Consider the following 16,152-nt stretch of genomic DNA (forward strand, 5'->3'; position numbering starts at 1 on the left):
TGAGGGCATACTTTTCTTTATCTTATTGTACTTGTGGAGCTTTTTCTCCATACTGTGTGAAAGATTGTAGTATGTGACTGGGTCATCAATGTGATTTGATGTGACCACTCCTGGAAAGTTCATCTTTGTGCACAAAGATGTAAGACAACATATATTTTCAATTGGCTATGCTTATTAAAATAAAACCATATCCATTAAATTAGACATGCCAGGCCATTAACTAATCAGCCTGTGGATAAACAGTTTTGATAAGACCTATATATTTTTAATTTCTGTGAGAGGGGTTCAGTAATGCCAAATGTACATCATGTTTATCATGCTTACGGTAAAATTTCAGCTGTATGAAATTTTTACTTTATTATTTGAATGCTTTTCAAAATGTTTCCATCAAATTTACTAGGCATTAATGATCACCTTTAGACGATCACATAGTATAAGTACCATTTCATCATGATAAAGGCTATTGCTGCTGTCCAATGGTGTGCATACATTTTGCAAATAATTTCCAAATACCTGACAGAATACAGATGCATATCTTGAAACATCAATTGTTTGGTCATTGTGCAGGATGGCACAACTGTATTTGATTGTTGTGCTACCACTAAAAGGGTAAAGGGGACCAAACTGGCTTAGGAGATTTAGATTTCAGTGGTAAAAACAGTAATAACTAGTAAGCATGTCCTAATCTAAAATTGACACAATTGTTGAGCTTGTACTGTTTCCTTTCATATATGGTCTTTTCAAATAGTAACATATAATAATAAAACTGCGTCCTTTATTAACTCACATTTTTTTAAACTACAAAATTATGTGTTAAAAATGTACTACATGTTTTCTAATTACTTCAGTTACTTTACAAATTTTAAAATGTGTTTTTAAAAGGTAAAACATCCTGCATTATTTATTATTAATACAATGAATGTTTTAGTAACATATTCTTCTTATTTATATTTCCCTGTTTAATTATATGAATATTAACAAAAAATAATAGGATTATTCTATCCAGGAAATAAAATGCCAATGTGTTAATTGTTTTTTTTCCTCAAACCCTTTGTCATGTGGTATTGAGAGTTTCATGCTATCGTTTATAACACTAGAGGATAGCAGGTCAGGGGAATACTATGTTTGTGTTTTTTTCCATGTTCTGATAGCATCTGCAGTCGACCTGACAGGAACCGTGTTTACTGTTACTCCTTTGCTTCTGTTCAATATGCCATTTTCATTTCTTCATAAAAAAAATCACAAGTGCTCCAGGAAATAAAAAAGTGTTTTATTTATTTGCAGAATCTTAAAAACAGGTTTTCTAATCCACAGTAAATCTGCATAAATCAATCAGTCTTTTAATTAATGTTGTTCACAGTATGCATTAATCTTGCTCATCAAAGCCTTGAGTTTTACTTGTAATATAACTTCTTAAATTTCTTCTTCCAGCAAATTATTTTAGTGTAGGTTGTGCTAAAAATGCATTTTTTTTTTGTCAGGTTAGTGAGTTTTTTTAATTCCCAGTCTTGGTGACTTGCACTGTTTGACAGCTGTTGTTTTTAAGCCTCTTTGATCTTTTAAAGGAATATTGCCCCAAAAACCCACATTTTCAGAAGTTTCTCCTGCCTTTAGAGAGATCTATCGACAGGTACACTCCATATTTTTTAGTCCAAAAGACATGGGTAGTGATAGATATATTGCTTATTGTAGATTGGCCCTAGTGTGATTGAATGGGTGTGTTCATGTGTCCAGGATATTATCTATCCAGTGTCCAGTGTCCCTGGTCCTACATAACCCTGTAAATACACATATCCAGTATATTTGTAATAAACATGTTTTATAAAGCATTCATGAAGAAGAAAACTGTATCAAATTCTAATTGATTAGCAGTTTAAAACCATAAGAAGCTTTGTTGGTTAATAAATTAACCATAAATTTGAAATATGTGTGTGAGATATAATTAGATTTTATGCATGGCACACCTAGTCAGGAGGGTAAATGAACCTAGTTGTATGTATCGTTTCATAAAGCAAAGTTCATATTAGTGTCAGAAAGATGTTTCTCAGTAGGTAATGAATTCCACAGTGAAGAATATGCATATCTATGAGAGCAACCAGACACTAGGAAGCTTCATTTTTAATATTTATTAGAATGAATGCAATGGTATTGTATAACCAAATGCCAGCTCTTTAGCTAATAGTTATTGACCTAAGTTCCAGCTAGGTACTTACCACTTACCTTGAAGAAGCTAAATCAGTTTGAGATTTTGCATGTTAAAGAGACAAAAATAACTTTGAATGTATTTACCACTTTATTTAGCACATCTAGAACACATTTATAATGTATATGGATGCAAATAATACTGAACAAAGAAGCAATGATAGAAACAGTTTTCATCTCCTAGTTTTGAAACCTAGTAGAGTATTACCGTGCAGGAATCAACCTGTTTTTCAATCAGATGTATATGTATTTACACTGCGGTACAAATTTAAATAGGTATCTTTCTCTGGTTAAGCTCTGAACCACTAATCTGATAGACATGAAACACAAGTGTGGAAAAAAAAACTATTACAGTACTGTTCCCAGTTACTGATCTATATAGTGCCATACCCTCATAAGGCTGGATCACTACTTCGGCTCTTTGTGTGTTGCTAACTTTATGAAGTTTATAAGTTCTTCTTGTGTTTGTGTGTGCTTTTTTCAGGGGATGTTGGTTTCTACTTTGTATTTAAAGTTGCGCTTTTAGGTTAATTAAATGATTTTAAATTGTCCTGGTGTAAATGAATGTGCTTTGTAAGAGTCTTGCACTGTTTTAAGAGTTGCTTAAAAAACTTGTGGCTGTTGCAGCACTGAAAACCACCAGCTTCCCTTATGCTGTTCTTGCTATACAAGTCCAGAAAATTAATAGATGGGTGAAATATAATACAAGGTATCAACATTTACCTGCCATGATGGGTGTGGCTTTATTTATTGTTCATGTCTTTTTACGGTTAGTATATTTGTTGCTTGTGTTCACTTTTTTTGTCATACACAACAACTTTACTAGAAAAACTGTGTTTACTATAGCAACACATGCAAAATTAAGATCACCATGTTTAGAACAGGTCATGGCCATATAGAGTGGCAATATTTCCTAGAGAGACCACAGTACTGCCACATTACTGGTTGTTTCTATCTAGCTAACCATCTCCTCATTAGTATATCCCATCATCACAGACAAAAAATCTTAGGATACTTCAGCCAATTTGTTTTGAGTGTGGAAATAACCATTACCTATTTTTACTTTTACCAATGTCTTTGTTTCTTATATTGGTTAGTTATCTTAATGGCGCCACAACAGTCTGCTTGTAACCAACACAGAGCACGGTGCTGCCAGTTGAAAAATATACACATGCAAGGTAGACAGAGAGAAACTGAAAGCAGCCATACCACATGTTCTTCAGAAGCGGTCATCCACATGAAGCTACAGTAAGCATGTTCAGCCCCAGCCAGTATTAGGATCTAGGAAAAGCTTTGGTTGCTGGTCGAAGAAGTGTTGGTGAGGCAAGCAGAGAGCACTTACCCTGTGGTCTGTGTGTGGATCCCAATGCCCGTTGCAATGATGGGGACACTGTGCTGTAAGAAGGGCGCAATCCTTTGGATGAGACATAAAACCAGGGTCATGACTCTGTATGGTCATAGAAGATCCCTGGGCATCCTTTGTAAAGAACAGGGTGTATTCTGATGTGCAGGCTAAATTGCCCTCAACGGCCTAGTCATTTTGGTCCCCTAATCATCCCCTGTCTCTGATTGGCTGTCTCTCTCACCACTTCACCACCTAATAGCTAATGTGTGCCGAACCAGTACGGTTCAAAAATGGCTGCTGTCTCATCATCCAGGTGGATGCTATACATTAGTGGTGGTTGAAGTGGCTCCCCTCTCAATACAAAAAGCATTTTGGATACTGGGAAAAATGCTATATAAATGTACAGAATTAGTATTATTAATAAAGCATCTGCACAGCTCTGCATGAGACCATTGCCTAATGGTGTAATTAAGGAACTGAAATACCATCTGATAGTTCCATCACACATTTAAGCATAGTGTCTTCTAATCAGGTGGGTTTGCCTCTTTGATCTACAGCTTTTCTTAGCATATTCAGGATGCAGTTGCCTCTGTAAAACATCCTTATGATCTTCTTATCTTACTGCATATGCTAAGGTGCATAATCTTCCACTGGTCACCAAGACCTGTGCAGAGATAATGTCACAATCAATGTATCCCTTTGGAATGTTCATTGACTGCCATTTACATATTTGAAAATATGACATTATTCTGTGATAAAGCACTCAGTTGCAATGGAATAACAACAGACAAAATTGTCACAAAAGAATTGGAAACTCTGTTTTAGAGAATGAATATCCCAAGCTTCTTTGGTTACCAGAGAAAGGGTAAAAGGTTAGGCAGTGAAAGACACTGGAGTATTCTGGTTGAATCCTCCTTAAGGCAGATTTTTCTTTTCCTGTGTATGGAGCTGCTTAATCACATGTCTTTATTGTATTGAAACATGAAAGGTTTACACTACAACAGAAACAAGTAGTGCAGGTTTTTGTACTCTGCATTGTTCACACATCAGGAATAGAAAAAAATAAAATGACACATTAAATTCAGTACATCTTTGCTTTTTAAAAGGAACATAACACACAACCTTCTTTTGCCACTCCTCCTTACATCACAAGATTTCAGAATGAACCTTTTATATGATATAGCACTGCTTGCATATGAGAAAAAAAATTGCCTTTGTTAGCCACAGCTACAACAATTAAGCTCTTTTCTCTCTCAGCTATCCATTAATGTACTGTAGTAGCTTAATCCTTTTCTTTATACAGAATTTTCCTAAAGTGATGCATTTCCTAAGTAATGATTTTTATGCTTCTCTTTGGCAAAAGTAGCTCTTATTGCATATTGCACTGAGACTGAGCAGATGGTTGTGATGTAACTGAAAAACTAGGACAGTTATTCCTTATTAAATTTAGCTAGATCGTGCAAGAAATTAGCAGGTGTTTTCCACAAATTACATTGGATAGCTAATTTACAGTAACCATGAAATGCAACATAAATATTTTAGGTTCTCATGTATTTATCCAGATTAATGTCCCTAATAATTTTAATTGATAATACAGTCTTTTATTGTTGTAAATTATCTATCCATCAATTTCTTACCAGAGTCCATCCCAACAGCTTCAAGGCACAGGATAGGAATAAAACTGGCACATATACAGTACTCTCACTCCTCCATACAGAGGAAAAACTAGAGCCTCCATATTACCTAAAAGACAGATCTACAGGTTGTGAGAAACAAAAATGAGGCACCCAGAGAAAGTCCAAGCCAAACTTAGAGAGTGTGCAAACTCTACTCAAGACAATGCCTAGAATCCAACACAGATTCCCAGAGATTTTTTTAACTTTTTCACACCTTGAGTTGTGAGTGTATGGGTTAATAGTGGTACTCTGGTTTTCGTCTTGCATCTACAAAACTTTTTATGTTTGAGGACTGATTCCTGTTTTGTGCCCGATGCTACCAGCATAGACTTCGGCCCCCATGACCCAGAATTGAAGTAAGCTAGTTTAAGAATGTTATTTTATTATTTGATTTATATCTTCTTATTGGCTTACGCTAATGCATTGGCTATACAGTAGATTCTTATCTGCATATTTTATTTCTACCATGATCCACTAAAACCACATGCAGATAGCATTTTTGAACAATTTCTGTGAAATCAAGCTCTTTTCCTTTAATATGTAGAACAGAACGTTTAAAAATATTTGAGAAGCTTGTGAGGAAGGAGTCTCCAAAATCTGAAAAAAGATAAAGAAACCAGCAAGCAGATAAATTTTAATTTTCAACATTGTTTTTATCAATAAAAGATTCTGCCTATCTGTGCAGATGGTGGGAAAGCAGTGATGCATGCTTTTTGTTTGCCTTTTATTCCGAAAAAACGAACAGACATATTTGTTTCCAGTAATCATAAATAAAGCTCTCACTAAACCCTAATGAAATATAAACCTCTTTTCTGAATGTTTGTACTGAGTAGTTTGTCTAACATCAATTACATTTGTGCTAATGGCAGTTATTTATTGCTGTTTGCATTTTTTTTTTTTTTTTGCAGTAGAAAAAAAAAATGATAATGAAACAAGGAAATCACCTCAGCTTCATTTTGGCTGGAGACTTGTATTGCTAGTTTGTGCTATTGCATCAACAATGCTATAAACTGCTACCTGTCAGCCTGTCCTCGTATAAAAGCCATCTGTCTGTGCATAAATCTGTCAAGGATAAGCCAGGACTCTGACAAAGCAAGAAATGTATGGATTCCATGGGGATTGAAATAGGGATCACTACCAGTCACTAAGGCTTCATTACATGCTTAATAACATAATCGCAGCCTGGCTTATGCATAGTAATTAACATATTTCATTTGCTCAGATACAAAAGATAATAATAAGATACTATAGTGAATGCAATGTGATAGCTACAAATGGTCAAAGGAACAAATGCAGTTATCACATTGGAATCAGCCATGATTATTATTAAAAGAAATTATAATTAGGAAAATACCTGTAAGACAAATATTAAATCTAATTTGTATGTAAGAATGAACATGTATTTCCTGCTGTAGCAATCTGAAAGTGAGATGGTTTTGGTTCTGCTTGGAACAGTTCTTTAAGTGAATGGAGACATAATAATGTACTTTTTGCTTTTGGTGGCTGTGCTTGTATCTTACACTAAGCTACATATTAGACATTTCAAATAGGAGAATTGAACAATATTACTTCATGATGGTATCCTCTGAATTTTGTGATAATTTACGCTTTAACAACAGTGCTGGTTTTGAAAGAAATATTTTGCAGTGAGCATAATTTGTTTCCCTTTATAAAATTTAATACACTATTTGAAGTACCTTTTGTAGGTCTTAACTTGTTATGTTTTTTTTTTTTTTTTCAGGTCTGACACCTCCCACCACCCCTCCTCACAAAGCCAACCAGGATAATCCTTTCAAGCCATCAGTAAAAACCAAGTTGCCCCCATGCAACATTTCATCCCTGCCATGCAAAAAGCCTCATTACAACAGTACCAACAGTTGTTCTTTGGTAACAAACCCAATTAAGAAGGGTCCAGAACAAACAGAACTGTATGCCCATCTCAGCAAGGTTCCAGCATTACCGGTCGGGTCAGAGGAGCGAAAGGTAAAACGATCTAATACACGCTTGTTTGGTGACCACGATTATTGCCAGTCTTTAAATATAAAGGGGCAAGTTTCCCTTAACCGGCTGCAGGACAGTCAAGAAGGCAGGCATCAAGAATGTAAAGACTTCTCTTTATCGCCTGTGAAGCAGGAATGTGCATTTCTACCAGGCCAAGGCCAGCAGTTCAGCAAAGAAGGAGAGCAACATGAAGGTGGTTCTTTAGAGTGCAGTCACTCAAATAGTAGGAAGCTACTCAAAGACCAAGAAATTCGAGAGGAACTAAATAAGCACTTTGGTCACCCCCAACAAGCTGTCTTCAGCAAGGAGGAGGAAAAGTTTAATAGTACTCAGACAGAAACTAACTCTGGTGATGAGTATTACTGTAAACTGTCTGGGTATGTCCATCCTGGACTACCATTGGAAGGAGTGTTCGATGACAGTGAAGATGAGAGTGACAAGTTCCTGTATCCCTGGGATGTGACGCATTCGGACCTGTTGTTTGAAGGTTCCCCTTCCTGTTCACCTTCAAGTTGTTCCCCATCCCGGAGTTCAGTTTCCCCTCCCAAATCACTTTTCTTTTCAGAGCGTCTTCACCGTTCCAGATCAACATCGCAGTCTCGATCCAGGACCAGGTCTTACCATCGACGCTGGTCCTGCTCGAGATCACCTTACTCCAGATCAAGGTCACGATCCCCCTACAGCAGGTCTTTGTCACGGTAAGGCCCTGCATTATCTGTTTTATTGACAGGATTTGCCATTATTGTGTTCAAAGTCAGTTTTCATGGTATTTACGTAGTGTTTGGTGATTGATTTTTGCCATTACTATATGTATTATGTTACCAGCATGTTTATCATTTCTTACTGCTTGTTCATCTTACATGTTTATTATAGTCAGAATTTTCTCTGTGTCTCTGGCCACTGACAGATGTTAATAACTGGTGTGAGAATTTTATCGAATAGTACCATTATTCTTTCTGTGTCCTTTAATAGCACTTTACCCTATAGCTTCTTATTGAAGATGTTTTCATAATTAAGAAAAAAATGGTTCCCAGTTGCACCCTCTAAAATATACTGAAATGTTTTGTTTTTCATTGCTTTTTTGTTGGTACAGTAAAAGCTGTTATTTTAATTTATTACTGCTTGCCTCTCTTGCTTGTGGGAAGCTAAAGATAAAGCAAGTGTAGTATTATTGCGGTGCCCCTGGTATTTTGGTCACTTATATATATTATGTTTGAAAAAGACATGCAGGGTTGGCAGATATTTGAATGTGTTGCTACCTTCTACAAAGTAAATAGTGGGGGCTATTGTTTAAACCTGTAATTTTAAAGCAAGAAAAAGGAAAGATATTTGTACGTTAGATATATATAGGTTAATCATGTCTATATGGGACTAAGTAATTCTGAGTGTTTTAAATCAGGGAAAAATAACATATTTGAGGGTGTTTCTGTAACCTGATGATGCATAAATCCGAATCTGTCTAAACAGCACAGGACGCAATGTTCAGGATGATTTTGTTTAGCTTTCCCAAGTGGCTTCATCAATATGAGCCTTAATAAGGGCACTGCAGTCTGTTTTCTAACATTTCCGCTGCAGGTGTGACACCATGAAGCAGTCGAAGGTGTGCTCGCTTACACAAGTGTGTCTGATTAGCTAATTGGCATCCGCCAGTAGGGGGGTACTGCCAACGAGCAAAGAAAGTGATATTCTCAGCATAGAATCATTTTTTTTTATTCCTTTGAACATTGTAACTTCTATATTATCAAGTAACTCGACTGTTTTGTTTGGACATGCTGAGCCTTCAGTTGTACCACAATCATATACGATATTTTTCATACTTTATTTAGTTATGCAATTCCAAGTGAATAAACTGCACTACACTAGTAATGCATTACAGGATTTTTTTAGTCTTATGTAAGTAGTTACATACTGTAAGGTAATCTTAGTTTTTGATGTACCCCATGACTTTTCTATGTCTGCTCAAAAGTTGTTTAATGTTATCTTTTAACTGCCAAAATATGATATAGTTAATTGTGATCTTTTCTTACTAGGTCAATTAGTTAATCTTCATGTAATATAGCACCATTTTGTGAGTCAATAGGAATAAAATAATGAAATTACAGGCAAGAATCTCCAAGATTCAGCAGAATCTTGCAAACGTTTGGGAAGACACAATTTGTAATTTCAAATGATGTTCACATCAAAGAAGACAAACCACTGAGTTAAAAAAAACATTGAAAGGAAGTCAACTGAGCCGAGACAATAGCATTGTCTCCAGCAAGTCTAGACGTCAATCATTATTGGGTCATCTGGGGCTGCATGAATACAATATATGAAAAAGCCAAAAGATTTAGAGTGTGCCTCAGGGTGTTTTAAATGCACAAGATTATTATACTTAAAAAAAAAAAAAAAAAAAGCTTTCTGTAATATGCCTCACTACTTGGTTTCTCCACCAATGAGTTGTGTCTGAACTGAATTATTACTAGGTGTCATGTATTATTCTGTGCTCCAGCTTGTAAAAAATAGTCAAATCTATAGCTATATTAGTTTTACTTAGTGTAGGTAATAAATGTCTTTTTGTATATTGTAAAAAACAATTTGATTGTGCAATCATTTTATATTTCTGGCTCAACAATCTTAATTATGAAATTAAACTGTATATCATAAGTGCAAGCACTTGTAACTTTGAAGAGCAGATCAATTTTCTTGTACACAAGCAGACAATAAAATGACCCTACCAGACTGTAACGCATGGAAATACAAGTAAAATTATTTATAATTTAATCCTTGCATAAGGGTGATCAATTCAGTAACAAAAATGCAATTACATTTCTTCCTGCAATTTATTTATGAAAAGTGAGATAAAGTACAATATAGTCAAATTATCTTGTGAGGTGCATGCAGAGATTGTGAATGCAGGAGCAGACAAGCCACCCCATTATACGGTCACATGGTGGTTAAATGCATCATCAGTATGAGCCATGGTGCCAAGAATCCACACATGTAGTTTCGTTGCTTGTGTCTGTGAAGTACTGATGGCAAACAACTTTTAGTAAGGACTCTCCACATCATGCCAATTGTGTGATTAGAGCCTGGCTCATCAGCAATCACTTTATTTCTCAGTATGTTTATTTACTTCCACTTTTGTCCAAATTCTTCCTGTCACATTGTCTTCACCAGAGAAAACATTGCTTATCCTGCTGTTTATAAATGAATGACACCATTTTTGCTAGGGCCCCCATTTTAACTATCACTGATTTAAAACTTAAAAGCAAAACTGTAAACACTGTACCAGCATGTTTGGCTCTGGCTCATAGGTCTGCTAACTGGTTCACAATGAACAGAGCCATGCTCCTTTTACCCTGACATTCTTCAGAAATGTGCATAGATTACCTTTGGGATTATGTCCTTGCAGCTAAACAAAATCGGAAAAAAATAAGGCTGTATGCATCAAAACTCTGTGGTTTTACAGATACTAAATCATTTAATAAAAAAGTTTATAAAGCAAAAAAATCATGTAATACTTTAAAGTATAATCATTAAAATCCTAGTCCATAACTAAATACGAATATGTCACTTGTATTGAGCTGCTTGCCTTTTTTCCAATATGTGCTATAAAGTCAAACAATTAAAAATATGCATACACACAGCTCCCCAAACACCTGGGCACACCAGACACAGGCACAAGTGTTGCAGAAAACAAGACTTTTACTTCTGTTCTTCGTGGGGAAACACTTCCAAACAATCGTTCACCACATCACCAAGCACAGTCACAAGAATAATACGGCACATGGTAACCCTTGGCTTTCCTCTTCCCACCTCGCAAGCATTGTCCTCCAACTTCGTCTCTCGGAATGAAGGCACGCAGTTCCTTTTATGTTAAGCTGGGAGTACTCCAGGTGGCTCCTTAGCGAAATCTGGAACTGCTCCCAGGTGTAATGCTAGCCCGAGAAAATAGGGCTCTGTAGCTGCTGCAGCACCCCTCCAGAACCCAACAGGGCTGAGCCGACAAATGCCCATTACCATATAGCCCTGTGGGAATCCAAGGGGTCATTGCAGCCCTTCATAAGCTATCCCCCCCGTCCTTCCATTAAAGAGGCATCCTGGCTGGGTAATAATGCCGGCCATCCCTTACAATATATATACAGTATTTTGATTATAGTGTATTTATATATATAGTATATATAGTTTGAAAAGAACATGAAGAGAGTCAAGGTAATATGTTGGCAACTGAATGTCCCCTTAATAGGAGCATTTCTGTGAAGTAATTTCCAGCATCTCAAGTAAATAAATAAATTATTTGTTATTCTGGGGCTGTCCATACATCCAGTAATTTATAATATATGTCGCAAGTTAATCCCACACACATAATGTATTCTCACTGTGTGTTTCTGTCATCATGACAGACAATTGTATCGTTCTTGAGGTGAAAAGTAAGGTAACTCTGCTTTGTGAAATAGAGATTTTGCAGCTGCTAATGGGGAAAGAAATAACTGAACTGAATTATGGTATAACAATGACATTACTTTTACTGTATTTGTTTCACTTGATCTTTTATGTACGAGTGAAAGAACATGGGCAAAATGTAAATGATTTACAAATGTGTCTCCTGTAGAAAGTAGAACAAGGAGTACAAGATTTGTTGGTTATTAATGAGTTAAGATTTTTTCTTGTATTGAAAGTCATGGAATTACTGTTCAGTAAAATCAGATAAATAATTTAGAGGGGTATTGGATGAATAATGTAATGGTTCCAGCAGGTCACAGTTGTCCACCTACTTAGAATTTCTGCTTTGCCAAATTTGTACAGCCCTGACTTATGATCCGAGTAAAGTTACCACAGGGAGAGTTAAAGCTAACCCAGCCTTGCAAATAAGCACAGCTATTGTCAAAATATCAGCATGAACGTTAGTGGTAGCAATTTCAACTTTCCTCAGTAACAGGAATTCTTGATGTGCTCCTAATTTGTTGATTTTTTTTTTCTGTCTCTTCCCCCCCACTTTAGCACCCGCTGCGACTACGACTCAGGTCATAACAGACCCAGATCCCACAGAAGTCCACATTCGTATTCAAGATCACGATCCAGGTCTCCCTATAATCGAAGACCAAGGTAATTCAGATTCACTTGTAGAAGTGAGCCCATTTCTTCTATAAACACACACACATACACACGGACATCAGCACTTTACGTTTTGCTTGTTACTTTTCTTGCTCTAATTCTTTCCCACCAGGAATCCCGAAGAAGACAGTGTGTTGTAAATTGCTCTCCTAGTGATGCATTAACCATTTTTTGGTTAGTTACTGATTTAATTCTTTGCCTTAAATGCATCAAGCAGTTTAGTGTATGTTCTGTCTGGGATTATGTCTTGGCAAGATGAAAAAAGAAAAAAAATAATCACAGAAAGAAAAATAATTATTTCTATCTACTCAGGAGATATCAAAGAGAAATTATGGCTAAACTAAAGGAGTGAATAGGAATCATAGTGGGAACAGGGCAAACAAAGCATCAGGAGGTATTCATTTAGCAGATAAGAGGCTAGTCAAGCCGAGAGCTGAAGCCTGCCTCTGCACAAGTATTGAAGCTTGGCAGCACTGATGAGTGTAAAGCGTTACTTCCAGCCCAACGGCTGTTGATCTGCCTCCTGCTGCATCACTCCTTCCTGGAGCCACTGTGTTGCTGATGGACTGCACACCTCTTAGTGGCATCAAGTGGAATTGTGTGAAATTGACCAGTGTAAATGTACTTAAATAGAATATTTGTTTTACAAGATGAAGTATAAAATTACTGTGCTGATGGACTTCTTTTAGTCAAATGTCATCACTAAGTAAAACTTGTGTCTCCTTCTGCATGTTTTTATTTTTGTATGCAAGATCTTCATTGGTGATTTAACATGATAAATGCAATGGAAACAAGATGGAGAAAAAAAACACACATAAACGATTGACTTACTGCAGTATCCATCATGGGTTCATAATTTATGAGCCAAAAAAGTTTTTTGTTTTTTTTTAAACAAAGCTTTTATATGTTTCATTTTGCTATTTATTGGATTTCACCAAACACATCTCTTCTACATTTTTGGAGGTTATTTTCACCTGGAAAATTTGCTTGTACATTCTATTTAGTGTTTTATAATCTGTGTAGCTCTGTTTCCAAATAATTGTCTATGCTCTCAGCTACCACTGTGCCCATTTTTGTTTGTACTTTCCTGTGTTTCTACGAGATGAGCAGGCACTGGCTGTGCTAACACATTTTTGTCTTGTAAAATCATTAAATGTAAAATATTCTCTAACCATATATGGGGTGAAGTAACTCCAGTTTGGTTTAAAAAAATCACAGGTGTTATGGTCCATAATAGGAATATGCAATGCAGCAAGTAACAATGGACTTTCTTACTCTTAGGTATGATAGTTATGAAGAATACCAGCATGAGAGGTTAAAGAGAGAAGAGTATCAACGAGATTACGAGAAGCGTGAATTTGAAAGAGCTAAACAGAGAGAAAGACAAAGGCAGAAGGCAATTGTAAGTATTATAATCAAACATTATTGTCCTTAGGATGGCATGGTAGTACACTGGTAGCACTGCTGCCTTGCAATAAGGAGACCAGGGTTCACATCCTGGGTCCTCCGTGCATGGAATTTGCATGTTCTCCCTATGTCTGTGTGGGTTTCCATCCACAGGTTAGGTGGATTGGTGATACTAAATTGGCCCTAGTGTGTGGCAGGTGTGTGTGTGTTTTCCCTGTGATGGACTGGCATTCTGTCCAGGGTGTTTTCCTGCATTGCGCGCTATGCTCCAGTACCCCATTCCACTCTGCTCCAATAACCACTCAGAAGCTCTGCTTTATTAAAAAAAAAGCTAACATGATACGTTCCTGTAATATGCCGTGACTAGTTTTCTGAGTTATGAATTTTATGTTGTATATTAAGTGACCTACCTATGAATTTACAAAATAGTATGGTAAGCTTTTACAATTTTTTTCACATCGCCCACTTAAGTGGCATTCCAGAAAAATCTCTTACACCCCTATTTACAGCATTTTTTTAATAAAACACAAAATATTTGAAACCTATTCAGCCAATAAGCACACTTTTGAAAGTTTTCCATTTCCGTGTTTATTTTCATCAAATAGTTAATTGCAGACCATTGCAACATTGCTAGCTATACATACAGTAAATCTTTCCGAGTTAGCGTATTTCAAACTAGAGTAAAGCAAATATGTTCAACGCTGCTTTGTGTACAGAAGGCAAATGGCATTACATGGTTCATTGGATTGGCAGGGAGTAATCTGAAGTGCTGAAGAGTTGGATAAGTTTGAAGTTTTGCTTGGATAAATAAATAAAATATTGTACTTTTTTACCTGTAGATTTTTACAGAAGAAACTAAGATGAAAATATACAAATTTACAACTGTGAATTAAAAATTACATTCAGTCTTAGATATATTATCTTAAAGACATGCCTCTGTGTTGCTGGAAATATGTTTTCAAAATTTTCCCCTAGACTAATAGCAACAAATGCTCAAGCCTTTCCTCAGCATGAACTATTGCTCATACAGACACACACAGAAACACACACCTTACACAATAAAGGTCCAGGCCTTTAAAATCTATCTGAAACCACTTCTCATTTTTAACTCTTTTAGTGTGGATGTCGACTTTTGTTAAAAGGATGGGTAATCAACTGTAAACGGTGGCAAAACCCACCATTATGTTTTAGTTGGACTCCTTTTGCTAGAAGGAATGTTAGATTCATTGGTTTGACCGAGATTCCCTGCAGTCACGAGAGTAGAAAGGGGAAAACAACGACTAAAATGGCATCGACATCTGGCGAGAGATCGAAGTGAATGTGTAAAGCAAAATACGCTGTGGATGATGTTTTGCATATTATCGCTGAATTGGACTCTGACTTATCAAACTCCAATTTTGATACAAGTGATTGAAAATGAATGTGAGGTGCTGAGCAGGTTTGTGTAGCTGATGTGCCTATGGCACGTTCGCCTGGGAGGACTGCCACTTACAGTGACAAGTGGTACAAACCTGATAGCAATGCACTGCTGCCCCCATCCCCCGCCACATGAAGACAGCCTGGGAACCGGTGTGCCACTCATTTCCGGCAACCAAAGCACGCAGCAACAGACGTTTTATCTTGATTTGTGTGCTTTTCAGAAAACGGTGTGTTTTGGAAAAAAAATATTCAACCCTCAAAGAGTTGAGCAAAATTTACATTCCTTCCAGGTATTGTAAATGAATGTTAAAACTCTGCCAAAATATGTTTTCACTAAATGCTTTGGCCATTTCTACCTTTCTGTCCATGTACATAGTATGACTGGAATCTAACAAATCGGAACAAACATGTAATTTTTTAAATGTTCTTAGGAAATTGAACAATGCACTTGCAGCTACCAAGTAGTACTGCATACACAAACTTATCCAGCCACACAGTCGTACTAAAATGTCAACTCCTCCATGCTAGTTATAGGGTAGCTGTGAATAGGTTTCACTGTGCTCTTGCTTGAGATTTGTAATGCTGTGATCCATTGTTTTAATGGAAGCAAAGGAGCCAAATTGTGACAACGTAACTAACCCTACCTGTACAATTTTCTGAACCATTTTGGCACCAATCCAAGATCCATTCACACAAAATGTTTCTATTTTGAGCCAAAAATCATTAAAATATAATAGTAACACAGAGAAACCGTTTCACTGTCAGACTCTGCGTAACTTCATTATCTTGTTACAAATCTTCATAGTATGATGTAGTTTATGTGGGAACTGTAATGGGGGATAATACTGGTTTCTGTTCCTGCTTTGTGTGATCAGGTATATGTCCTGTGCATGTGATAGAAAAATGAGAAGAATACAGTGTAGGAATTATTTATGTACCTACTAAATAAATGCAGAGCATTTTCTAAAGTTTTATTAGTGGCAAGTTGCTTACTTTATTATTATT

The 16,152-nt window shown here is 36.4% G+C and overlaps 1 protein-coding gene across 6 annotated transcripts in view; it reads left to right on the forward strand.

The window, feature by feature from the left end:
- The window catches only part of ppargc1a (peroxisome proliferator-activated receptor gamma, coactivator 1 alpha), a 1,156,878-nt gene that overhangs the window by 1,106,658 nt on the left and 34,068 nt on the right, over positions 1 to 16,152 (forward strand). For all 6 annotated transcript variants that reach the window (XM_051927770.1, XM_051927769.1, XM_051927771.1 and 3 more), the window contains 3 exons: positions 6,965 to 7,922; positions 12,208 to 12,312; positions 13,603 to 13,723. In XM_051927770.1, the coding sequence (XP_051783730.1) occupies positions 6,965 to 7,922; positions 12,208 to 12,312; positions 13,603 to 13,723 (1,184 nt within the window). The remainder of the gene's footprint in view (positions 1 to 6,964; positions 7,923 to 12,207; positions 12,313 to 13,602; positions 13,724 to 16,152) is intronic.

The sequence above is a fragment of the Erpetoichthys calabaricus genome, chromosome 5 (genome assembly GCF_900747795.2).
Source record: "Erpetoichthys calabaricus chromosome 5, fErpCal1.3, whole genome shotgun sequence".
Taxonomy (NCBI): Eukaryota; Metazoa; Chordata; class Cladistia; order Polypteriformes; family Polypteridae; genus Erpetoichthys; species Erpetoichthys calabaricus.